The 27,083-nt window shown below is 34.0% G+C and overlaps 1 protein-coding gene across 3 annotated transcripts; it reads right to left on the minus strand.

Annotated features, from left to right (window-relative positions):
- On the minus strand, positions 1-7,526 carry LOC128234644 (cAMP-responsive element modulator-like). Of its 3 annotated transcripts, none has more exons than XM_052949013.1 (7): positions 7,375-7,526; positions 6,176-6,371; positions 5,828-5,913; positions 5,567-5,697; positions 5,043-5,252; positions 4,169-4,325; positions 1-2,512 (listed from the first exon to the last, which is right to left on the minus strand). In XM_052949013.1, the coding sequence occupies exons 2-7, from the start codon at positions 6,359-6,361 to the stop codon at positions 2,368-2,370; spliced, it is 915 nt and encodes a 304-aa protein (XP_052804973.1). In that variant the 5' UTR covers positions 6,362-6,371; positions 7,375-7,526; the 3' UTR covers positions 1-2,367. The 3 variants fall into 3 exon arrangements, with proteins under 3 accessions (XP_052804973.1, XP_052804990.1, XP_052804982.1); XM_052949030.1 differs by having other exon boundaries at positions 5,073-5,252; positions 7,375-7,525; XM_052949022.1 differs by lacking the exon at positions 7,375-7,526 and adding an exon at positions 7,144-7,368.
- Positions 7,527-27,083: the final 19,557 nt, after the last annotated feature.

The following is a 27,083-nucleotide window of genomic DNA, read 5'->3' on the forward strand; positions in this document are numbered from 1 at the left end:
TACTTTATTTTATGGCTTTATTGTCATACAATAAAAGAAAAACAACAGTGTACTACTTTATACAATTTCTTAACAATTTTTTTTTTAAATACAGTAAAACTGAAATTGCTCAAGCAGGCAGAATGTTATGATTACATCGAGGTTATGATTTCACACATTTTTCCGAAAGTGTGTTTCAAATAAAAAAAAAATTGCCAGGTGTTAAGATTTTCGCAAGTGTAAAAATTGCAATGACAATATAAAAAATTGATAAGGTGTGAAAATTGATTATCACCGTTGACACATGACTGCTATTACTTGATAAAGGCATTTGAGAAGATAATTGTGAAAAGTTTATGATAAGAAATTAATTTTGAAAAATATTTACGAGTTATAAATATATGAATTAAACACTACCGTTATGGCCCAACATCAGAATTTCTAAAAAAAATTCTTTCTTGTCTTTTGCTTTGCAATATGGCAAATATGGAAGAAATCCATATTGCCAAACACCTGAGCATGGTCATATTTCAATGTTGCTTATTTACTCACTGTTTTGTTTTACTTTTACATTTTCATGATTAGTATACGACAGCCTTTGAACACATGTGGGATTGCCACAACACAAAACATAAACTTTGCTGAAGTAAACAACCGGTATGTTGACTTCAAACTTACATTGTAAGACATTTAATAACAGATTAAAATGGAAACTTTGATTGTTCAATACATAAGATGACTCTAGGTTTTAGCTCGGGCCATTGTTTCCTCCAACGATCACAGGTTTACTGTATTCAAATTGCATTGAATTGTAGACACTCATGTGATAAGCAAAGAAACATTTATGACACATTGGTATGACTAATTTATACCATCAACAAACTAACGTGATTATACATGTATAATGATCAATAATGAATGGATGGTGACACATGAAATAATGCTTATCTTTTAAACCATTAAAGATGCACTCTTACTCCCAGATAAGATTTACAACAACTTATAGTATTGTTTTAATATTCCAAAAAGGATGAATAAATGTTGAAATCAATTGTTCTTATCAAGGATAACGAATTTAATCTGAAAGAAATGAGCATAAAACACAGTATTTCTACCTTATCAGAATGAGACTATAGTAGACCACAGTAAATCTTTTAGCATTCACCAATCTATTAATTTAATATTTTTGCGCCTTCTGCTATTAAATACACGGTAACAATCTAGTTATCAGTAATTAATATTTTCCATAAATGTATTATTTAGTAAGTAGTTAAAGGTTTATCAGTCAAAATTGATGTTCGTTATACATGTGTATGTATTGATTTTTAATAAGAGTGTCACTTTAAGTGTTCTATCAAAATTTTTGTGTGAGGATTGTCGATTCAAAGTGAATGGTCTGTAAATGACCTGTCGGTAAAAAGGAAAATGTCAATGCACTACCAATAATAATCCATTCTTTTGATTCAACTTTGTCCACACTTTCATAAACAACCACAAAAGGCTCGGCTATGTATTATTTATGTCACAACAATAGGTGTAAAAACTTGTAAAGTCAGAACTTAATCTTGGTAGTAAATTTTAAAACATTTTCAACAACATAAGAACTATCAATTTGTATCATTTATGAACAAACATGACATGTTCCCAAGTTCATTTACATGTATTCTATTCAACTTTTAACATACAAAATGGTAAAATTGAACATATATTAGTTTGATAAAATCAGGTTAAAAATATAAGGTTAATCATTTTCTTTTAGCACAATTGTGAGTTCACACAAAAGATTCAAATACTTAAAATTTAATTACATGAAAAATGGTCAGAGCAAATAGTATGAGTGCATATTGAGAAAAAAAACAAGACTTAAGAGTAGAAACAAACATTAAATGATAACAAATGTGCATAAAAACAGAGACATTTCCATGCTTTATCTTAAACTTAAATCTAGCCATCCCCAAAATGAGTACAGTGAACTTTCAACACTTATCATAGACCAACTCAGATCTATCTTAAATTTACGAGTAGAATAGTTGAGTATCTTTGAACTGTAAAATTATTGGTCAACAGACAGAATGTACAACTGATGCATATCCAAGGGAAATATCTAATATTGAATATATTCTTAAGCACTACCAGCCGCTCGATCAAAGACCATGTTGTTCAGATCCATGAAAGAATTTCTGTTCAACCTAATAGTGGAAATATTCTTCAATCCAAATCTCAGTCAATGTCTTTCTTTCATTTGGAGCTGCACACACAATTTATTCTCAGTAAAGACCTTGGCTTGATGACATCACAGGATAATACGAGCCTATACTCCCTAAAACGTGAGCATGCACATTATTCACTAAAATATCACAATCAGTACAAGCCCGGGCCCATCAAGTATTATACTTCGGTCTGACAGTACAGTTCTTTTAAGGCTTTTAGCTCTTCAATGAGAGTTTTGTTTTGGTTCTCTAATACAGCTACACGATTCTCCAAACACTTCACATAGTCTTTCTTCTTTCGTCGACACTCCTTAGCTGCATCTCTGTAAAACAAGACCAAATAAGACATTATATATATATATATATATATAAATAACAAATAATACATAACATGTACACAGGCTGATGCCGGAAGTAATAGTTTTTTCAGTGTCTCACCAGGTTTAATGTACCCATAGCAATGTATATTTTCAGGAATTTAGACAAAAAAACATGTTCACAAAGGTAAGCTTTAAAAGTTTTATACATTGATTTTCTTTCAAATAAAACTATTGTGTCAAGTACAGAAGAAAAGTCTAAATAAACTTTTATGTTTCATGATTTTGAAGTAATTTCATAAAATTTTAAAATTGAAAAATAATTGATATCTCACTGTTTTGAAACATTGAAATAACATTTCGCTATCACTCACTGTTTTGAAACTTGTGTCCCCTTCTGCAGGCTAAATCCAACGTCTGAGTGCAGAAAGTTTGGTCAAAATATCAATAGCATCATTTCCGAAATAGGTAGACATAATCAAGAACTTGGCGCTTTTGCAAGGTGAATCAAGAAGCAAATGTTTATTTCAGTGGGATATTAATTATGTTTGTCTTGAAAATCACTAATCCATTAAGTGATTTACTTATGGCTGCGAGAGCCAATTGTGATAATGTTTCTTACGGTGCTTACTTGCTGAATCAAAATTTATATCTCATTAAAACAACAATTATCCTCTAGGTTGTGTGTTTCTTTTTTGTTTACCAGATAAAAAGTATTGCATCCAATGTGTGATATTTAAAGTGATACAAATATTTACAATCTTAACATCCAGACCATAACTTAAATCAAATATACATGAGAAAAAAATATTGTTGAAATTGTATATAAAAAAAACATAAAGTATGGTATGCCTGTATTTAGTGGTATCGGTTCTTGTTTGTCTATCCATAATCAGTTCCAGTAAAGTAATGGATTATTGAAAGAACAATCAGTTTTTGACAATTCTTTACTTTTAGTTTTATTTCTGTTCAATTACTCGGATTCCTTACATATATAAATTATGTGTTATGTTATGTGTATGTTTGAAGTTATTTAGTGTTGTTGTTGTTACTTTTGGCCATATTGAAAATTCAAACAAGTAAACACTTCTGAATGTAATAATGAAACCATAGAAGAAAAATAACGATTGAATTGATGATAGATGATGAACAAACGCAATCGCTTTCTCTCAGATTTCATGCCCAACCAACAAGTTTGGATTAAAATCACTCATTTAAATATTTGTTTTCACAAGGAATGTTACTTTCTATCATTGCATTAAGGCATGAAAATGTAGCTCCTTGTGTTATGACAAAAGAAAACCAAGCTTCTCTGCATCATACATAGACATGTATTGTGTCACGCATACTAAGACATGTAAAAACTGTCATCATAAGCAATAGATTCAAGAATAAGCCATATCTGTGGCATCTTTTTTGGCACTTAGATTTCAAATTCAGTTTTCATTTTGCACAGGATGCAGAAATATTTTAGGAGGCATAAGGATGTAAACAAATTGTACTGCTTTCTGTTGTGATTTTAAGAATTAAAACAAAATTTCAGAAACAACTTAAAATTGGAAAATGCTGGCAAGAGTGAACTAAAATTTGATGTTCATATATATATATTCAGACTCACCCCAGTTTACTGACCTAGGCTGTGTAAAGTAACAAAACACCCACCTATTTTTCAACAAGCGGAGTTCCCTTTTCCTGGCAGCTTCCTCAGAGGCAGCATCCCGACTTGAGAGTGCCGTATTGTTGGTTGCCATCACAACGCCCTGGGGTAATGTGCCTGGCGTGGCTATCTGATATGCCTGCATTGTACCTGTACTGCCCACTGTAACAATGGGGGAAAAACTTTAGTATAAGATGATACTGTTCATAAGTCTTAAAGATTGCACTGTTCGACAAAAGTTACTCACAAATTAAACAAACAAATGCACAATAAAAAGCACATCTGTAGAGTGGTAGGGTTTGATTCTCTTCAATTTCAAGTGTCATAATCTGAACCAAAGTTATGTGTGATAAAAAATTTTAACAATCATGTTACAGGGTCATCACTACAATGTGAAACAACAAACAACAAATAACAGCCACAGGTCAAAAGGGTTTTTGAAACTGACTTGACCAGTAACTGAAAACAAAAAATAGCAATTGCTTAAGCATAAATGTTTAGTTCTTTCAAAAACATGCAAAAAATAGCATTCCAGTGCATGTGTACTGTCAAACTTGTGGCCGAAGTTCAGTGCCATTCCTAATATCAAAAGCAGGGTTGCCAGGCTTTCAAGTGACCAATAACAAAATAGTAGGGATAAAAGTAGGAGGATTTTTTTGAAAAAGTAGGATAAAATAGGGATATTCAGTCCAGACCAACGCTGCAATCTCAAATTGCCATTTAGCTTGTCCACACTTTACAATTTTTGTTGACCACTGAGCGTCCACTCCACACAATTGACTGACCAAACAAGAACATTACTTTTTACCACAACAGAATGGAACATAACAACACCAGCACACCAGCAACGCAACTGAAATCAAATAAGCCTACACTAACTTTCCGATCCCGAAGAGCTGAGATCTATACCTGGGATATAGAACTGCTGCCCGTCCGGGCCCTGAGCATACTGGACAATGGTTGCCCCTGCATTGCCACTCCCTGCACTTGAAACAGGGCTTGCGTTTGTCATTGTAAGGGTCTGCAGGCCACTAGCAATCGGCGTACCGTCAGCACCCACACTGATCTGTATGGCCCCGGAAGGAATCACTGAAAAACATAACATCAACAGATTAGGAACCACTTACATATGATATGAAAGAAAACAATTCAATGACATAATTGCCAAACGATATGCCTATCTTCTATTGTCTTAATGCCCACCCCTCATTTAAAAGGTTACATGCTGATTTAGGGCAGGGCTACATTCACTAACAGAAACTCCTTTATTTTCATACATTGACCAATGCTCATCCAGATTATTTACCAGTTTTAAGCTTAGAAAGAAAAATGTCTGCAGCTATTCTGAACTAAATATTTTCAATTATTTGGAAACAACTTTTGCATGGAAGTGTGAAGTCTACCTGTGGCGTTCTGATACTGCAGGGTTGTACCGAGTCCGTCTTGTGACTCTCCGTCCTGACTCTGACTGCTGTTTGATTCCTCGTCAATCTTTGTCACTGACACAGGCGACGATAACTCGTTCAAGATTTTTCTAGAAATTTAAATAACACAAAATATTTTTTATGAATAATAATCTTTACTTTCTCATTGCATAGGTAGGTACACAAAAACCTTTCATAAGGTTATACACTCAAAATCTTTGGTCAATAAGTATTATATACCTGTATGAAGGTCTCCTTGATAAAATTTCTCTCCTCTTTCTTCCTTCGTGATCTTCAGTTAGTGAATCGTCCTCTACCTGAGCAACCTGTGCGAAAGAAAGAATATTTACAACTTCAATCTCTGTTTTTGTCAAATTAAGCAATATGTTGAACTGAAATAACTTACTTCTATTAATAATTCCCAAATCCTCATAAATTTTTGATGTTTTAACTCCTTTTAAAATCATGCTGAGCTAAAGGCACACCATGATCATTTCAACATACTGTTGCTGAAGAATATATTATTGAGAAACATGTATATATACATATTTTTTTTCAATACACATCAGTATGGCCTGTGATACTTACTCTTACAACTTGAATTGTTGGTACACTGGATCCAGCACTATGAATAACTGAGTTATTGCTTGACTGAAGAATATGTTGATTTTGTTGAATTACTGACTGGACTTGCAGTGTCGGGCTAGCAAGTGAAACATGAACCACAGAAAGACCTTGATGCACATCAATATCTGAACCTACGCCGTCAGACATGGTGATTTACCTGTCAAAAAAGAACAATATAAATATATATATAGGATTGGCTGTTAATATTGATTATCAAATTCAGTCATTTTTTTTTGGAGTTATTCTTACCACCTGTGCCTTGCAAATTGGGAAAAGGTTGACTTTGGGAAAATACAAAAACCGGCCAAAATAGCTAATATAATGGCAAATATACATGTTATCACTTTCATATGTATACAGTAGGCTGTGAAAGAGTGACTAGTCGTATCAATTTTTTTCTTTTAAGAAAATCATTGCTTTTTTTATTCATTAACGTAATCTTCATTTATCAAATTGGGAAAAAATATCACATTTTTGGCTAGGGCTGTTTCAGCCGTTAGAAGGCAGTAAATTGCACCCAAAAAAATCACTGAAATGATAATTTATTTTAGTATTTATAAATATTTGATGAGCATACAAGTGTTTGAAATAAATAAAATGTCTCTAATAAAAGTATACTGTTCATCATATCAAATAAGGTATCTATTAACAATTAATTAAAAAAGTCATTATCCAACGCTGGAACAACTCGGAAGAAGCTAATATTATTCATGTATTCCATTCATAAGGTGAAAAGGTATTAACTGAAATTTGATGGTTAATAAATGCATTTACTTGGTTTAAAACTTGCTTAGAAAATGCATAAAACGAACTTTTTTTAATTAAGTACAACCTCCATAGCAGTCAAGTTGTGACCCAATTTCTGATAAATAATTTTCGTTCTTTAAACAAAGCAACTTTTCAAAACATTTAACTTTTAAAAGAATTACCATGACCGTGGGAATTCTTGAAGGGATCCATTTTACTACGATAGTAGTAGTTAGAATAAACATATAAGATCCGAATGTAGCAAACGCAATTTCTGCATACAAAGTTCCCAGGCAAAGAAGAAATAAAAAAACGCTCCAATATTTCAGCACATTATGCTCATTTAACGAATGTTATTGTACTTTTAATAACTTGAATCCGAAATGAATGGACTTCTTCAGCAGGGTACCTACCAATTACGCAGATTTCGTCACAACCTTGCCACCAATTAGAGTTGGAAACTTGAAGATACGTAGTCGCCACGTCAAACGACGACCATCAGCGTCATCACTTTATCAACACAACCGCATAACACAGAACGTGTTGAATATCAATGCGCGAAATGACAATATGTGTAATTTGATTGGCTGAATATAACCGATGACGTCAATGACCCAGTTGACAGGTCTATTTTACAAAATCGATCTTGTGCTTTGGTTTAATCAGTCGTCTGATAAAGGAAATATGCTCTTGGTTTTGAGTAAATGTCACACAATAAAATCACATTTATCCTTTCCTTTAACATTGCACTGCCGTCTATAAACCATTTAACGAAACAAATGGCTATATCCGGGTTTACTTTTTGTCGCGCCTAGGAAAATGATGATCAAAGCTAAAAATAGACAGAAGCCCATTCCCTTTTCTGAAAGAAATCAAAGTACTGAAAGTGCATATAGATGCGCATTACAGTTGTACGTGTTAATGCAACAAAGGTTATTTATATTTGTTTAAGCAATATAAGTTATTTTAATTAAATGTAAAAAAAAGATGAACTCATGATTTGTTTCTTGTCACAAGATACGATGTTAAAAGTTTTTTTTGTTTTTTGTTGTTGTTTTTTTTAAAAATTGTTTAAAGGTATTTATATATATAAAAGACAAATATATTATAGTCTGTCCAAAATGTGTGTAGAAAATATTTGATTCAAGATAAAACATCATCAAACGTTCAAATTAGAGCTCCACTGTCTTTTTCGTAATAATCTAAGTTATATGTGTTTGATATTATAATGTTTTTGAAATTGTACATTGTTCCATTTCGTCAAAAAGCGTCACCTTAGAAACAATATTTCAAACATTACTGCAATCTATTTAAATTTAGGCTTTGATTTACCTTGAATGTCTGACAACTGAATACCTTGTGCTGTTTTGCTTTTGTTAATGATGAAAGAAGTTAAATATCTTAACTAAAAAGAGTCCCTATGAACTTGTAGTATGTATTGGTCCAAGCTTTACATGATCTGACGTGACCATGATATTAATTGTTTTAGAGACAACGTCACTAGGCTGTGGTAAGATTTTCGGCATTATCCATATTTCAAATAATCTCGCGGTATGGACATGCACAGTGATGCTGAATGCAATACACATGGTAGATGTGGACGAAATGTGATGTCTGATGAAGCTATCGATATTTATGCATACATTTGTTAAATGTTTGTAATTATGATGAGACGGTATATGAGAATTAAAATGTAATGTTTTTTCTTCATAATGTAACGTTTCTTCCCTAGCTAGCTCGGACACGCTACCTACGATATCACACACCCTATTCTCGGACTACATTGTCCCAAAAAATAAGTATGAAATCAGTAATATTAACACGCGATTAACATTGCTTGATTGCTTACAAACCCAAATGGCTGGAAATAATTATTATGGTTCAAGAATCAATGTTTAATTATCCCAAAACCATGAACACACAAACAGAAACACTACAACACCTATGCTATAACTTCAAACAGGACCAGCATACAAAACGCTAATAAACCAATCTCACAATATAACAGTGAAACCCGCAGTCCTAATTGTATAGCTAGTACAGGGAATCAAACCATTGAGCCTGTTCCGTCTGTATCACAATGATCCAGGCTTACTAAGAGGCCAAACAGAAACCTGGGTACGGGACCCTCCCATATACGGTCGCGGGATGGTGGCTAGCAATGAGGCGGGCGATCGAACAAGCGACCGCTGAGTTGACAACCAAGTATAGTGCCACTAAATCACGGATACGCAATGCGGGAAGCAAAGTAGCAATTATATATATATTCATATAAGAATATAAACACTTATTATCCACACGTACGTCGTCTTACTTCAGAACACTCGACCTTCGTCATTGGCGTTTGTAATGTTTCACAAGTAAAGTGACATCATGACGTCCCCGCTTGTCACGGTCCATGAATGTTTATTCTTCCATGAGTGAACAGGCAATTGTCAAATATCTTAACTCCAAAAGGGCTTTAATAACTGTCTACAACAAGTCGTATGTGTTTTTGTGGATTGAACTATCTTCTAAACTCCTGTCTACAGGGTGAGGAATCAGGGGACTTCAACGGGGTTCTCGTGTGTGTCACCAATGCTCAAAACCAATGTAAACAAGCAAGAAAGTGACAGTAGTTCCTAAATAAAAATTTTGAGGGAAAAGATAAGAAAATATTTTTTTGCCTATGAAAGACTATGCTAATTTCTGCTTCTACAAGTGTGAAATATTTTGGATTTGCTTGTATGTTAACGATGCAATCCTTGGCCAAAATTTCAACTCGACGGAATTTTGTAGAACGATGCAACACTGTGTGCGCCGTGAGTCTTTGTTTTGTATACATTTCGTAGTAATAAGTAATATTTAAGAACTCATATACATATGCTAAAATGTTATTTTTGTTCATTCTATATTAAACGAATTGTTTGTAAAACGTCTGTTAGTCTTTTAATAAATATCGATATTTCAAGAAAGGTTGTTGTTAACGTGAATTCCATATATATGCTGTTGTTAACGTGAATTCTTCTCATTACATTGCTTATTTTATTCAATAAGTAGTTTGAACTTCTCTCTCAACTGTGACGATAATGCATTCAACGTTGAACTATTATTCCAAATGATATTTCTTTCATGAAATGTTTGTATATCCATCCATTTGATTGATTTTAAACTGTTAAATTTATGTTCTAGGTAAGCCGTCATGGTGATACGTCCAAATTATCCATCGTCCCTCTGTAAGAGACGGATTCAACCCCCATGTGTTTCACCAAATGTTGACAAAAGATGGATACATTCAATTGATGCAGTGATGACTACATTCAAATGAAAGACAAGATATACTCCAGCCAACTCCGTTCTATGTATATCCCCCGTAAAAGATAGTCAACAGTCGAGAAATAACTGAACTATGTGCTTATGTACAATTAATCATTAAACTATAGAATAGAAGAAAATAATGATTACATGTGTTGCTGGTTGGATCCATTTTATTTGTATGTGACGTCATGATAAACTACTTTTTTCTTTTTATGATATAAGTCAAACCCTTTGAGTGAAATGATTCAAAATGTCGCGCTCATAATGTAAAATTTCAACCCTTTTAAGTCATGGATGTAGTGGATGCAATAACAATTTCTTTGATATATTATATGTTTGCATATAACATAAGTATAGTCATATTGTTGTTTACATAAATATAATCATATTCCACTGTGGTTTTGCATGGCCTTTGTACAACTTTGAATACATTATACATCAGAAATGTGTACACAAATGACAAAACTATTTAGTTTTTAAAATAGCTGAAATTTTGTTTTCACACATTTAACGTATTTAGGGCAGTCTATTTTATCAGAACCTGAAAGTGAGTTACAAAATGACCAGTTGATGTTAAAAGATTACTGTTATGGATAGAAAGATTTTCACATAAATATTAGTGTAAATGCAAATAAAACAAAGGTAGTATTTTTTTAAAAGGCTGAAACATTAGGCGAACTTTTGTATATAGGGCTTGAGCTAGAAATTGTGAATAAATTTACTTATCTATGAATAGTATTTAGCACTGGTGGGTCAATTAGCACAAAGTTTGACACTTGCTCAGGACAAGCTATGAATACTTTTTACAAGCTCAATTCAGACCTAGTAAAATTTCCTGGTATAGCAACATGCCATTATTTATCTTTGTTTGATAAATAAATATATCTTGTTTTAAACTATGGGTCTACAGGATATCATTAAGTTAGAAAGTTATAGTAATTTCAAAGTGTTGGTGATTTTAATATATATTTATATGCGAACTGAAATAGAGACTAAAATGTATACGTATGTACAAAAATGGTTTGCTGAACTTAATAATTCATCTAGAGCCAAAGCGTTTGTATTGTTCGCAGACTGTAAGTGACAACCATTTTTGTGTGCTGTTAACATAGTTAAATTTAGGAAAGCATTGACGAGACCTAGACTTTCGTCACACAGGTAAGAAATTGATGATTATTTTATATTCTGTGTGTACTGTCTATGTTCAATTTGTGTTTCGAAAGTACCTTGTTAGTATAGATACGTATACGTGCATTAATACATATTGTGACCTACGATCGATTGATAGAAGTGCATTTAATTATATATATTATAAATTACATTGATGTATGTTCATGGGCCTATGGCCTTTATGCAATTGAACAAACTATGAAACTTTATTATCACAACTCGAGGCTTGTGATTCCACTTAGTATTACGGTGTCTGGTTGGTGATATTTTCTTTTATGGCGTCAAAGCTATCAATTTCTCTCTCCCCCCCCCCCCCTCCCCCAGATAAGTACATTCAAATAGTTTGCTATGCTGGACATCCTTATCGTGCTCATGGCTTTATATAGAAATACCCGTAATGAACTACTCTTCTATTGTCATCACATAATTGCCTCCCTTGTTGAAGACCGTCGTCTGTAGCACAATGGAAACATTGTCATATGGTTTTATCTGAAATGTGAAAACTTTGTAAACCTTGTTTCCACATAACACGCGAGGCTCGGGTTGGGTTGAAACTTTTTTTACACGAAAGGCCATGCAAGATACAAATTATCATCTTACGAGGGAAGGTCATTTTTATGGTAGTCAATTTCTTTTTCAGTGCTTCCTATTATTTCCTGATATCTTCTGGATAAAGATATTTTGACCATTTTCGAAGCACGGGATTTAATTGGAGTGTGGGCAGTTTTATGATCAACCTTTAGGAATGGCGATTTTGTTATTGAATGTAATCGTGTTTTGGCTGTTGAATTTCTTTCACTCTGGAACGTACATGGGACGGGTTTGGCTGAAGTGAATTTTGCCTTCCATTTTAGTGTAGCTATTACTTCATCCATTTAATTTATCCATCTTTGCAAATATTTGCTGAAACTACAAAGGAACAATGAGTATTTGGAAGTCTCCTTTTGATTGCATTCAGGCAACATAAATTAAACATTTTCAAATCGATTAAATTGATGGAAAATTCATACCATGAATAAATGTTAGAAGTTCGTCACAAATGAGAGAGCAATACAAACTATAAAATAAAATAAAATAAGCATGTTATGATAATTTTGTTAAGCATACCGATCAAACATAGTCAGCTTTATTTAGATGAGAAGTTCACGTAAACGGCAGCACATTTAACATTTACGTTTACGACAGCATTTCTTGAAAATAAGATATTTATTGAAAAAATTAAAATAACACTTAACGAACAATTCGTTTAATGAAAGTAAAGAGCAAAACTAACTTTTTAACGCATGTCTGATTTCTGAACTATTACAGATGACTAAGAAATATGTACAAAACAAAGAATCACGGCGCACACAGCGTTGCATCGTTCTACAAAATTCCGTCAAGTTGAAATTTTGGCCAAGGATTGCATCGTTAAAGTACAAGCAAATCTAAAATATTTTAAACATGTAGAAGCAGAAAAAATCATAGTCTTTTTTAGGCTAAGAAATACTTTCCTATCTTTTCTTTAAAAAAATTATTTAGGAATTACTGTCACTTTCTTGCTTGTTTACATCGGGTTTGAGCCGTGGTGACACATGCGAAGCGAGGATTTAGGGTAAAGAACCACATCATTCATCCAGTCGGATGTGTGCAGCGCCTAGGTGATGTCGTACGATATATAAAGGTGATGTCGTACGATATATAACCTAAGGATCCCTCGAGAGTACCTCTGGGCGCTGCACACATCCGTCAGATTGAATGATGTGCTTCTTAACCGGAATCCTTGCTCGAAATTGATAGGTAGTGAAGTACAGTATTTTAACTGCTCTTGATAGGTAGTGACGTATTTTAACTGCTCTTGATAGGAAGTGACGTATTTTAACTGCTCTTGATAGGTAGTGACGTATTTTAACTGCTCTTGATAGGCAGTGAAGTATTTTAACTGCTCTTGATAGGCAGTGAAGTATTTTAACTGCTCTTGATAGGTAGTGACGTATTTTAACTGCTCTTGATAGGCAGTGAAGTATTATAACTGCTCTTGATAGGCAGTGAAGTATTTAAACTGCTCTTGATAATAGTGAAGCATTTTAACTGCTCTTAATAGGTAGTGAAGTATTTTAACTGCTCTTGATAGGTAGTGAAGTATTTTAACTGCTCTTGATAGGTAGTGAAGTATTTTAACTGCTCTTGATAGGTAGTGAAGTATTTTAACTGCTCTTGATAGGTAGTGACGTTTTTTTTAACTGCTCTTGACAGGTAGTGAAGTATTTTAACTGCTCTTGATAGGTAGTGAAGTATTTAACTGCTCTTGATAGGTAGTGAAGTATTTTAACTGCTCTTGATAGGTAGTGAAGTATTTTAACTGCTCTTGATAGTTAGTGAAGTATTTTAACTGCTCTTGATAGGTAGTGACGTATTTTAACTGCTCTTGATAAGAAGTGAGGTATTTTAACTGCTCTTGATAGGTAGTGACGTATTTTAACTGCTCTTTATAGGTAGTGAAGTATTTTAACTGCTCTTTCAGTCAGACTCGATAACATGCTCACTGATATTAAACCTCGTTGCTGCAACTTGTTCTTAAATGTATAGTCGTTGGCGCTTCGAGATATATCCTATTTACTGGAACCCAGAGGCCCCCTCTTTGGTGATTCTGGTCGGGTAGAATCCTCGTGGAGGTGAATATGTGTGTCCATAGGTTAAACAAACACATTAGACTTGACATTTTTATTACAAATAATTGTCATCGTGTTTGGAATCCCAAGCCGACCTGTGTGTTGTATGCTGATGTCTGAGCTTGTTGGCAGCCGGAATGAATGTGATTCCCGGCTGTATGGAACGCCTGCAGATATATTATACCTGTGTCCACATGTCCCATACGTCTTCTATGCACCAGTAGTAGGCAATCGTGTTCCTTTTTTACCATCGAAACAGTTCCAATTCACAGAAACACAGATATGTTAATACATAGTTCTTGGCAAAACCGCACGACTCCGTCGGATCCGACACACTAGCATTGCTCTTACTGCTGCTACTGCTAATGTTACTTTCTGTTGCTTCTTCTCCTGCTACGATCACTACTAGGACAACGACTACTACTGCTACTAATGCTTCTGCTTCTACTGCTACTGTTACAACAACTGCTACTGCTACTGCAATATTGAGTAGTTCACTTCCTATAGAAGAACTACAGCGCATGAAGTGTACACACATACAGGGTAACATCAAATGTTTAATGCAAGCGATTACAGAGGGAACAAAAGCGTCAACAGTGGCAAATCACCAGTCCTATTTTAAGGACACAAAGTTTGGATGTAATAAGTTGAACGAAAAGGCAAATCTAAAAAGTTGATACTGCAAATACAGTTTTGTTATAACAATGAATGACTTAGGTGGCATGGCTGGTTACCAAATTATTAACCGGAAATAACCGAATTTAGGTATTTCTTATACTAAAATAATTAAAATGCGATATATCTTCTAGATTTGAATAGGGCCAACCCGTTCAAGTTATTTTTTTATAAATAGGGAAACAGCTTTCGAATGACTAGAGCGATTAAAAGATGGTTATCAAGCATGTCTGAAATATAATGCCCATACATAACCTGGTTGAATAAGGTGATGATATGACTTCAAATTTATTAATCAGACAACAGACTGGACGCAGCCCGCCCGCCCGTACTCCGCAAGTGATTTTAAGTGTGTCTGTTTTTTAAACGGGCGTATTAAACGAAATCCAAACAGAGCTGCGACAGGGACTGTCACAATCAATGTCGCGACAAGGATTCGAACATTCGGGTCGATCACGACTCTTCAGCATGTTTTGAGTAGTTCAATTTCTATAAAACTACATGCGCATGAAGTGTCCATACATGCAAGGTTTCTTCAAGTGTCTAAGGCAAGCCTTTACAGAGAGAAAAAGAGCGCCAACTGTGGCAACAACATTCGTCGTTGGTTGTACGTTAGGCCAAATTTAGAGAGTGGATTGTGTAAATACAGTTTTTTGCTGATATGAATGAGGTGACATGGCTGGTAAGCAAACCTGATTGATATATATTGCTCAAATACACATTCTGACCAAAGTTGACAACGTTGGTGACAAACGCATCGAAGTTTTTTGCTTGGACAAGACGGATTTTAGGTAATGTTTATAATTAAAGGGCGGAAACTCGTGTGACTAGAGCGACATTTGGAGTTCCTTGGCCATTTTTATCGAAAACATCCTCGGATGTATGCCGGTACATCAGTAGAAGTAGATCGTAAAATTTTGAATTATATCGTTAATTAAATGTAGTGTTTTAGCTTATATTTGTTGATCTAAGGTTAAATTGATTGGCAGTGAAGTGTATTATTGCAAACATAATTAAGATTCCCAAGATTTAAGTCATTAAGTTTAACCACGGACCTATAAAGCATGGATTGGCAACTGCCCCATATCGGTGAAACGATAAGAAATAATAATTAACCCACAATCCTTAGCGCACGCTCGGCAAATATCGAAAAATTCCGCCGAATCTCCGATCGGTGATTAACGGCGATCTTCGGTTATTTCCGCCAACTCTGCTAATAATGCCTTGTTCGTTATAGATTTAATTATATTTAATAACTGTGATTATAATCAGATTCCATTGGACTATTATCAACTCAAATAAAAGTACCACGCATTTAAGTCAATATTAATTAATGTTTTCCTACATGTATATATTCGGCCGATGTCGGACGTCTCGAAAATGACCACACGGTAAGATCTCGGAATGAAATCCCGCTGCACGCGTGAGTTTGAGATTATCGCATTAACACAGATGAGAGTTGCCAATCCATGGTTTATAGGTCCATGGTTTAACGGCTTACTTAAATTATAACGCGATCTACTTACCGATTTTTGACATTGTAGACCGTCAATATACACCCGAGGTTGTTTTCGATGAAAATAGCCGAGAAGTTCCGAATGACTGGAGCGAATGAACGCTGGTTTCTCTCTATCTGAATAATGTAATGCGGATATTTTTCAATGTCATCTAAATATTTCATTGAGTGGAGCTCGTGTTTATATGAGCAGTCCAGTCAATTTGAGTTGCTTATTTTGGCGTACCAAGTTTACTTATACAATGTACACGTATAAATTAATTGAGTCGTTTGTTATCTTTGAACATGGTTTATACTCGAATTTTGCCCAATGTAGCCCCACCCATGCAGGTCAAGAATATTTTTTATCAAAAAATCCCAATTGTCAGTGTTCGTGATCCACTATCAACTGTAACTTTAAGTATTGGATATGATTTATATATAATTGAATCTGGGATTGTTTTTAGAATCGGGACCAATATTTCATCATTAATTTTTTTCTGTTTTTATTTAGCGGCATTACCGCAGTATCCTAATTCTCCATATGAAGGGCTTGTGTTAACAAACTCTTTATTTTTACCTTCATGAAACCTAAGTATTTCAGTACCATAGGTTAATATTTGGAGTGTTTAAGAGCTTTATTGTTCAAAAGGAGGTAGTTAAGTTTGGTAATGTATTATAAACAAGCTGTGAAGAGATAGCCATGCATGATGCAAATTTCACAAATCGCTTCTGTGATCATAACACCTTCTTTTTTTTAATACGTGCACGTCTTGATATTCCAACTTCATATGTTTTCTTTTGTGAAAAAGTTGTATGTCTCTCATTCTTAAAGATCACAAATTACTGTGTATTTTGTTTAAAGCTGCACTCTCACAGATTGATAGTTTGAACAACTTTTTTTATTTTTTGTCTTGGAACGAGCCAATTTTTGCGAAAATGCATGGAAACCAGTTATATAAGACTGCTGACAAAAATCTAAATCGCAGATATTAATATTTTAGTTAAAAAAGGATGTTTTATGCATTTTTCTTAAACCGTTAGTAACGCTTTAAGCCATAAAACATTAATTTTCGACCGAAAATATGTAAATCTGCGATCTGTTATTTTGTCAGCAATCTTTTATCATTGGTTTGTAGATATTTAAGCAAATAATTGCTCTTTCCGAGGCAAAAAAAAAAATAAACTTGTAAAATGGTATATGTGTGAGAGTGCAGCTTTAATGGTATCACATTTGGCAAAATTATTGTATTTGTGTTGACAAATCTTGTTATGCCTGTGATGATTGTGAGAATTCCAGAGCATCGTCTATGAATAAAAAACATGAATATTTGTGTTTGACAAAGAGTTAGTATATCTGTAGATTGTAATGATGGTGGTTACAATGCCATTTAGAAAACATAGCATTATAAGCATTATGACTAATAGGGATCACCCCGTTTCACGCCAATATTGACCATATACATTTGTATAATCAAAATATTTGTTATGTGTTATTAAGCTTAAAATAGTTTAATAATGGACAGTAATTGTCCAAATAATGAACAGTCAATGTCCAAATAATGGACAGTCATTGTTCTAATAATGAACTGTCAGCAGAAATAGTAGTATTGTAGTATATGTATGCTCTTCTGGCATGGCTCTTGTAGTCATTTTTAATCCAGAGCATGTATGTATGGGTAAAAGGCAACAAACATACAGTTTACTTGGAATGTTTTGTGTTTGGGTTAGCTGAAAATGTTGCACGTTCAACATCTAAGGACAGAAAATGTTGTAAGCAGGTTAGTTGCATGAACTATCAACATCATGTACATACTAGTTACAACACATATTCAAAGATAACCAAATGTTTTAAAGGGACTTGCTCATGTTTTTGGACCAAATATAAGTTTTCCCGGTAATGCATATGAAAACACTTATTTGATCATTATTTTACTCAATGATACCGAAATTGAAGAAAACAATATTGTAAATTAAAGCTTCTGCGATGGTTATGTGTACGTCGTATATGCGTCCGTGCGTCAGTGCGTCTGTAAACAATTGCTTGTGAACACGAAGCTACAACAATGAAATTTGGACCATGTGTACAGTTTTGCTGTTGTCCTCGGATGACCTTGACTGTGATCCTTTGACCTACTTTCTTATTCTTGAAGCTACAGAAATGAAATTTGGACCATATGTTTTGCACGTGAGCATTAATGTTGGCCTCGGATGACCTTGACTGTGACCTTTTGACCTACTTTCTTATTTTTGAAGCTACACCAGTGAAATTTGGACCATGTGTACTGTTTTGTAAACAAATATTTATTTTGTACTTTGATGACCTTGTTTGTGATCTCTTGACATTCTTTCTTATTTTTGCAATAAATTATTACAGCAATATAATTTGGGCCATGTTTACAGTTTTGCAAACAAGTATCATTGTTGTCCTCGAATGACCTTAAATTGGACCTCTTAGCCTACTTTCTTAATTTTGAAGCTACAGCAGTGACATTTTGACCATGAGTACAGTTTTGAAAACAATTTTTTTTTCCTCGGATGACCTTGACTTGGCACTTATTAAAATAGTTCATGCAACTAATCTGCTTACAAAATTTATGTTCTCAGATGTTAATCGCGCAACGTTTTCAGCTAACCCAAACACAAAACGTGAACTTTTTGTTTGTTGCCTATTACTCATACATACATGCTCTAGATTGAAAATGACCACAGGAGCCATGCCAGTAGAGCATAGGCCCTCATGGGCCTTATTTTATTTTTAATAAGGTTTTCTTTATTTGTTCCCAGTTTAAGTACAATGATGCTTTTTCATTATGAGACTCTATGATCACACAGTCTTAAACCTTTTATTTTCTAAGACAGTCACAGTTTCAAACAATAACAGCATCGTATCTGTGAAAAGGTTTTGCATTAGGTTCTCTGAATTGTATTCCTTCGTCTGCAGATAGAGTTAGGATCCCTAATCATTGAAGTACTTGGTGTTTACTATTAGTTTACCATTATTTGTTTTATTATTAAGTTTCCTCAAGTTAATGCATACTTTAATAAGATTTACCTTTAACGATTTTACTTTAATCCGAATTATAAGAGTGAGGTTTGTGCACATTAACTGGTTTAACCCCCCAGTAAATTTACATTTTACTGACCGTTCCAAGGCGGTACCTAACAATCCTTGATAAACATATACCATTTTTATATAGTATATATTTATGCAGTGTGTTGTTTGTGGAGATTTGTGCTGTTGCTTACTGTTTCTTGTTTGTGATTTTTAGGCTGTAGGCCGATAGGCCTGCAGACTTTTATAACCGTATCTCTGAAATCGCATCGGCAGATCGACCTAACATTTTTAACTTTTGGCGAATTAATGCGTGCACGGGCGTATCAACCCCAGCGCAGTTAGAACTGCGTTGGTCAACGACCTAATTTACATTAACATTTACATCGAAAATACCTAGTAAGCAATTTGATTAGCTAGCTAAAAGTAGCTCTGTTAGGAGTTTTCAATCTATGTAATGCGGTTAATATAGTTCGAATAAGCTGCGTTTTGCGTAATTTTATGCGATTAAAATTGTACAAAAAGCAATTATTTCAATATCGGGGAGTTAGAGAACGCAATATAAAAAGCAGAATCTGCAAATTGTTTCAAAATGAACGCGTACTGAATCAAATAAATACATGTAGGACCGAGGACCGATAATATCTACATGTACTTAGTAGTTTTATAGAATCTGGGTCATCGCATTCAGACAGGTTTATTTCCAGGAAATAAACTCTGAAGCTCGTTAAAACCCGGAAAAATATGGATCGTATTATGATGCAATTAAATGCTATTTAGGCGTAAGATATCAAACCATAATGTTTTAAATTAAATTATAATACTTCATTTTATCCTACAATCCGATTATTTTTGGTGATTGAAGTTCATCCATAAGAATATTTTCTATGTTTTAAATTGCTTAAATCGCTCTTACTTGACATTTTATTGAAATTGTTAGTTTGTCCTTGTGTTTGTAAAATGTGTGTCGACATAAGACCATTCTCTTGTGTAAGTACATACTAACAACATTTAACTAGTACTAAATGCATATTAGTACTATACACTTTTACCATTCAAATCAAATCGCGTAAAGCTAACGACCTGCTGCAATTTGTGTCATAGTCATGTTATGCCGAATGAAACGTAAAGTGTGTGAATTTTTCTCACTTTGTCTAAGTAATTTCAGACCAAAGTCTTGAGCATGTAGCATATGCATATTTAAAACCACTGAAATAAATGAGTAATCTGTTCATTTTGTGACATGGGTTGAGGGCATTATTAAGATACATGTACATCAAAAATACAGGGAATAAATAGTATTCGGGTGATTCGATCCAGAGGCATTTGTCGTTGTAGAAGGAGGCCTTACACTTAAACCTAATTAATATGTTCAATGCATTTTGTTGGGATGCATTTGGTTAAGCTGGCATACCCTGGAAGTAAATTAAATACGCCTATGTCAAGTTTAAATTGTAGAGTAAATTTTACTAAAAAAACCTAAATACTTTATCCGTGGCAGTGCATTGTTTATGAAACCAAAGCTCCAGATAAGGTTTTATATGATATTAAGAATTACTCCATACCTTATACGTAACTATTTGGCGTATTCCACATTTCAAGTGACACTTATACTACATGATCTAATTGAGAATCAACATAAAACTCTAAAAGTTTTTGCGAAGGAAACTTTTGAGCGAGCATATATACTATCTTTACATTTTTATGTTAATAATTATTTTTTTACTATTACATGACCATACTCACAAAACGTTGCAGGCCGAATGCCATTCAACGCTTTAAGCGCTTTGATTTGCTTCTGTGTTCTATGTCTTTGGTGTTTATCCTGTGCCATTAAACGGGGTTTATGTTTAAATTTTTGACTACTGAGCTTGTTTCTGTTGTTTTTCACATACATATTGGCTAAAAATAGCATTTTTTATACTTTCAAGCGCTATTTTCTAGTCATGCATGGGCGGATCTGAAAGGAACCGAGCTCTTATGAATATCTAACTACTGTACAAGTTTCATCGAGATACAATCAAAACTGAAGACTATATCGTTTTCACAAGCAATTGTTTACAGACGTAGGTACGCACACACGACGTACACCACGCCATCGCATAAGCATGACCTTTGGCCGGTAGATCTAAAAATAATAAGATGTTGATTTTAATAAAACTCCGATTTTTAGATTGTAACAACTCAATGCCCATTGAAGATGTGACTAAGGTTTATGCAGCCGTTAGGGCGAAGGAAATGTTTATTAGTTGTATATACCTTTAAGAGAAGAAAAAAAAATCTCCAACTTAAAAAGTTTCCGTATTACATGATTAATGCACTTGTTTTATATCCCTAGTAGTTGAATTATAAGTAAAAGTTAGATGACATGAATTAAAATCTTAAATTATTAAGAATTGCCGGAGAGAGCGTAGCTAACAAGCCCTTCTTAATCATAAGACTTTAATTCAGGTCATCTAACTGACTTAGAATACAACCTCATTGGCTGACACATTGTCAACGCAAAATCTGATAAAGGGATTGTGATTCAGATGTGTGGCTGTAGGTGTATCTTTAAACACCCGCGAAAGTTGAAAATCTTAATGATTAGGCCTCATAATCTTAGTACATACTGATTTACTTTCTGCAATTTCATTGGCTGTAAATATAGGTTGTATTCTAAAATAATTATCTTAAATAATAATCAAAACATTATTTACATTTATAATGTTTATGTACACGTAAATGAGCGCACAGTTATTTTGCTTTGCCTAAGATATTTGCATTATAAGTATCAACTGGTGTGACAGTGTACAAAAAGTTGACAAAAGCACCATGAAATTCATGAGTTTGACCTCTTTACAGTTTACATGTTTTAAGAAAGTGGGACGCCTCAACCTGTCCATTATGTCAGCGAAAAATAACCTCGGCATTGCGTGCCTTGGACTGTTCTTTCTCTGACATAATGAACAGTTTTCGGCCTTTCACCCTTATTTAATAGTAAAGAATACATAGCTAGAAATACCATTTTCTAGCTTACATTGTCTCAGTAAATTTTGCCATACATGTTATTGTGTTCCATCAATTTTCTCAAAGTATTTTTCCAAATCTAAAAATTCCATGTACTGTTGTTGTTTTTTTGTTTTTTTCTTTGTGTAACCAGTGAAGTAAGGATATATATATATATATATATATATATATATATATATATATATATATATATATATATATATATATATATATATATATACACAGTCAAAAGGCATGACATGTTTGACTCATTCGTACTTCACGGAATTCAGAAAACAAAGGATCTTTTTGTTGTAAAACCAAGAACAAACTATATCAAAATTACGTTTGCCTATAAAGCAAACGAAATTTGGAATTCTCTTCCTACATACATTAAATGTCAAGATAAGCTACCAGCCTTTAAACGTGCATTAAAAGGCTACTTATTAGCAGAACAATATTATCACTTATGAAAACCCCCCAATAATCTCGACACTTTATTTAATTCACATTATAATAAATAGTTCATTGTTTACATGAATTGTGTTAATGTCCGTATATGACATTCTTGCAACAACTTGTAATGGCTACTACCAAATGTATAAATGTTGAAAATATATTGATTGAATGTGGTTTTACTGAATATATCTACATTACTTACAGGATGAAATTATTGTAATTTATAATCATCATATTAAACTGAGTTGTGTTTGTCGAAGAAATGTTGAATACATGTTTAATTATGTTGAATTACATGAGAAAAGTATGATAGTGATAGTGTGATTGTATGTTTTGTATGTTGCTTAATATGTAAGTTAGTATATGTTTTTTTGTAATCCTTTTTGTGTGAAGGCCATGCTGGAAATAAGTAGTATGTCTGTAATGAGTGTATAAGTACTATGTAACCTTCGTTAAATAAAGTTTTTATTATTATTATTATTAGTAGTAGTATTAGTAATGGTTTTAGGAAAATATATATAAAAATGCAGCTAAAGCACCATGTTTCCCGCCAAAATTTTGCCTTATATATTCAGAATATATGTAAGAACTGTTTTATACATGTAAATTTAAGGTGCCCGCCTCTCACCCTAGGGGTTGTGGTCTCTATCTACCCCATGGGTATTTTCTCATGGCTACTCAAAAAGGACAGACTATCGCTTTCTGTCCAGAAAACGGACTCGAACGTGATTTATATCAGCTTTCAGCTATCTTTTCAATCGAGCAAACATACATTAAAATAAGCAAATACATGTAGTTGAATGAATAGATGTAGTTGAATGAATACATGCAGTTAAATTAATAGATGTAGTTGAATGAATAGATGTAGTTGAATGAATAGATGTAGTTGAATTAATACATGTAGTTGATTGAATAGATGTAGTTGAATGAATGCATGTAGTTGAATGAATACATGTAGTTGAATGAATGCATGTTGTTGAATGAATATATGTAGTTGAATGAATATATGTAGTTGAATGAATAGATATAGTTGAATGAATAGATGTAGTTGATTGAATAGATGTAGTTGAATGAATGCATGTAGTCGAATGAATACATGTAGTTGAATGAATGCATGTAGTTGAATGAATACATGTAGTTGAATGAATACATGTAGTTGAATGAATAGATGTAGTTGAATGAATAGATGTAGTTGAATTAATAGATGAAGTTGAATGAATAGATATAGAGATGTAGTTGAATGAATATATGTAGTTGAATGAATACATGTAGTTGAGTGAATAGATGTAGTTGAATGAATAGATGTAGTTGAATAAATACATGCAGTTGAATGAATACAGGTAGTTGAATGAATAGATGTAGTTGAATGAATACATATGGTTGAATGAATACATGTAGTTGAATGAATACATATGGTTGAATGAATACATGTAGTTGAATGAATACATGTAGTTGAATGAATACATATGGTTGAATGAATACATGTAGTTGAATGAATACATATGGTTGCATGAATAGATGTAGTTGAATGAATACATGTAGTTGAATGAATACATGTAGTTGAATACATGTAGTTGAATGAATACATGTAGTTGAATAAATACATGTATATAGAAATGCTTTACACCTTTGGAGCTTACATTTTTCGTCGTTATTTTGGCCATAATTATGTTATTATTTTTTTCCCAATCTAGAAATGCCACGTACAATTATTTCTTCTTTTCTTATGTATGTGTTTTACGTTCGTTAAAGACAGATATACAGTCAGTTGTTGATTTATCATTTTGGAATCCAAATTAATTATCAGTTATGGTTTGGTAATTTCTGACTCAATTTAGTCTTTTTGAAAGAACAATGGACTATAATTTAATAGTGATGTTTACTCATGATATATCTCTATCGTTTAAGCATGTTCCTGCCATTTTTTAACATAGGCCCTGATTCTACGAACCTTTTAAGTCTGTGTTAACAAGATTTTTTATGCGTATAAATTATCAACTTATTTACGAGTTTTCAACTTTAAATTTGAAATGTCTTGATGCTTATCACAATAAACCATTTTTCATTTATTAAAATCAAATTTAAGAATATATTTTGGCTAATTTAAAAATAGGCTATCTAATCCTGTTAAGCTTAAAAAGTTTCAAGAAATTGGGGCCGGAACCTTTTCCCAGGACTCGAGGTATTTGAGTCGAAGTGAGCTGGCGCCGGACTCTCATGTTTATGTACTTCCCGATCATGTTCAAACAATTATTGACACATGTCCGTTTGGTTTATGATTGGAATACCTACTAACTCATAAATCTACTGCTGGTATCTCCGAATACTTGTTTCGAGACTACAACGCTAGTAAATGTGCCTTAATATTATTTAATAAGCACAGGAAACCTCAACCTCCGAGACTTTGGCGTCTTAAACGGGAGCAGATAATTCGTTTAAACATATTTGTTTTTAAGTGGTTTCACAGGTGACGTTAACAAAAGGGTCCCTTAGTTTTAGAAGTGGGTGTTCACAGGTGACGTTAACAAAAGGGTCCCTTAGTTTTAGAAGTGGGTGTTCACAGGTGACGTTAACAAAAGGGTCCCTTAGTTTAAGAAGTGGGTGTTCACAGGTGACGTTAACAAAAGGGTCCCTTAGTTTTAGAAGTGGGTGTTCACAGGTGACGTTAACAAAAGGGTCCCTTAGTTTTAGAAGTGTGTGTTCACAGGTGACGTCAACAAAAGGGTCCCTTAGTTTTAGAAGTGTGTGTTCACAGGTGACGTTAACAAAAGGGTCCCTTAGTTTTAGAAGTGGGTGTTCACAGGTGACGTTAACAAAAGGGTCCCTTAGTTTTAGAAGTGTGTGTTCACAGGTGACGTTAACAAAAGGGTACCATAATTCTTGAAATGAGTGTTTACACGTGATGTAAAGAAGAGGGTCCTACAGTTCTTGAAGGGTCCCGAAAAGGCCCCGTAGCTCTTGTAGTAAATATTTACAGTGACTATAACAAACGGGTCCAATAGTTAATTAAGTTGTTGTTCAAAGGTGACTTAAAGAATAGTGCCCCATAGTACTGAAGTGGGTATTTACAGATGCCGTTAACGAGAGGGTCCCATAGTACTGAAGTGGGTATTTACAGATGCCGTTCACAAGAGGGTCCCGTAGTACTGAAGTGGGTATTTACAGATGCAGTTAACGATAGGGTCCTATAGTACTGAAGTGGGTATTTACAGATGCCGTTAACAATAGGGTCCCATAGTACTGAAGTGGGTATTTACAGATGCCGTTAACAATAGGGTCCCATAGTTCTGAAGTGGGTATTTACAGATGACGTTAACAATAGGGACCCATAGTACTGAAGTGGGTGTTCACAGATGACGTTAACAAGAGGATCCCGTAGGTTTTGAAGTGGGTGTTTACAGATGATGCTAACAAAAGGGTCACAAAGTTCTTGAAGTGGGTGTTTACAGATGCCGATAACAAGAGGGTCCCTTCTTATAGTGTGTGTTTAGGGTGATGTAAACAAGACGGTCCCAAACTTCTTGAAGTGGGTGTTTAAGGTGATGTAAACAAGACGGTCCCAAACTTCTTGAAGTGTGTGTTTAAGGTGATGTAAACAAGACAGTCCCAAACTTCTTGAAGTGGGTGTTTAAGGTGATGTAAACAAGACGGCCCCAAACTTCTTGAAGTGGGTGTTTAAGGTGATGTAAACAAGACGGTCCCAAACTTCTTGAAGTGGGTGTTTAAGGTGATGTAAACAAGACGGTCCCAAACTTCTTGAAGTGGGTGTTTAAGGTGATGTAAACAAGACGGTCCCAAACTTCTTGAAGTGTGTGTTTAAGGTGACGTTAACAAGACGTTCCCAAATTTCTGGAAGTGTGTGTTTAAGGTGACTTAAACAAGACGTTCCCAAACTTCGGGAGGTGCGTGTTTAAGGTGACGTTAACAAGACGTTCCCAAACTTCTGGATGTGTGTGTTTAAGGTGACGTTAACAAGACGTTCCCAATCTTCTGGATGTGTGTGTTTAAGGTGACGTTAACAAGTGTTAAAGGCGACGTTAACAAGACGGCCCCGAACTTCTGTGAGTGTGTTTTTAAGGCGAGGTTAACAAGACGGTCCCAAACTTCTGGAAGTGTGTGTTTAAGGTGACGTAAACAAGACGTTCCCAAACTTCTGGAAGTGTGTGTTTAAGGTGACGTTAACAAGACGTTCCCAATCTTCTGGAAGTGTGTGTTTAAGGTGATGTAAACAAGACGTTCCCAAACATCTGGAAGTGTGTGTTTAAGGTGATGTAAACAAGACGTTCCCAATCTTCTGGATGTGTGTGTTTAAGGTGACGTAAACAAGACGTT

This window comes from Mya arenaria, chromosome 1, assembly GCF_026914265.1.
Source record: "Mya arenaria isolate MELC-2E11 chromosome 1, ASM2691426v1".
NCBI lineage: Eukaryota > Metazoa > Mollusca > Bivalvia > Myida > Myidae > Mya > Mya arenaria.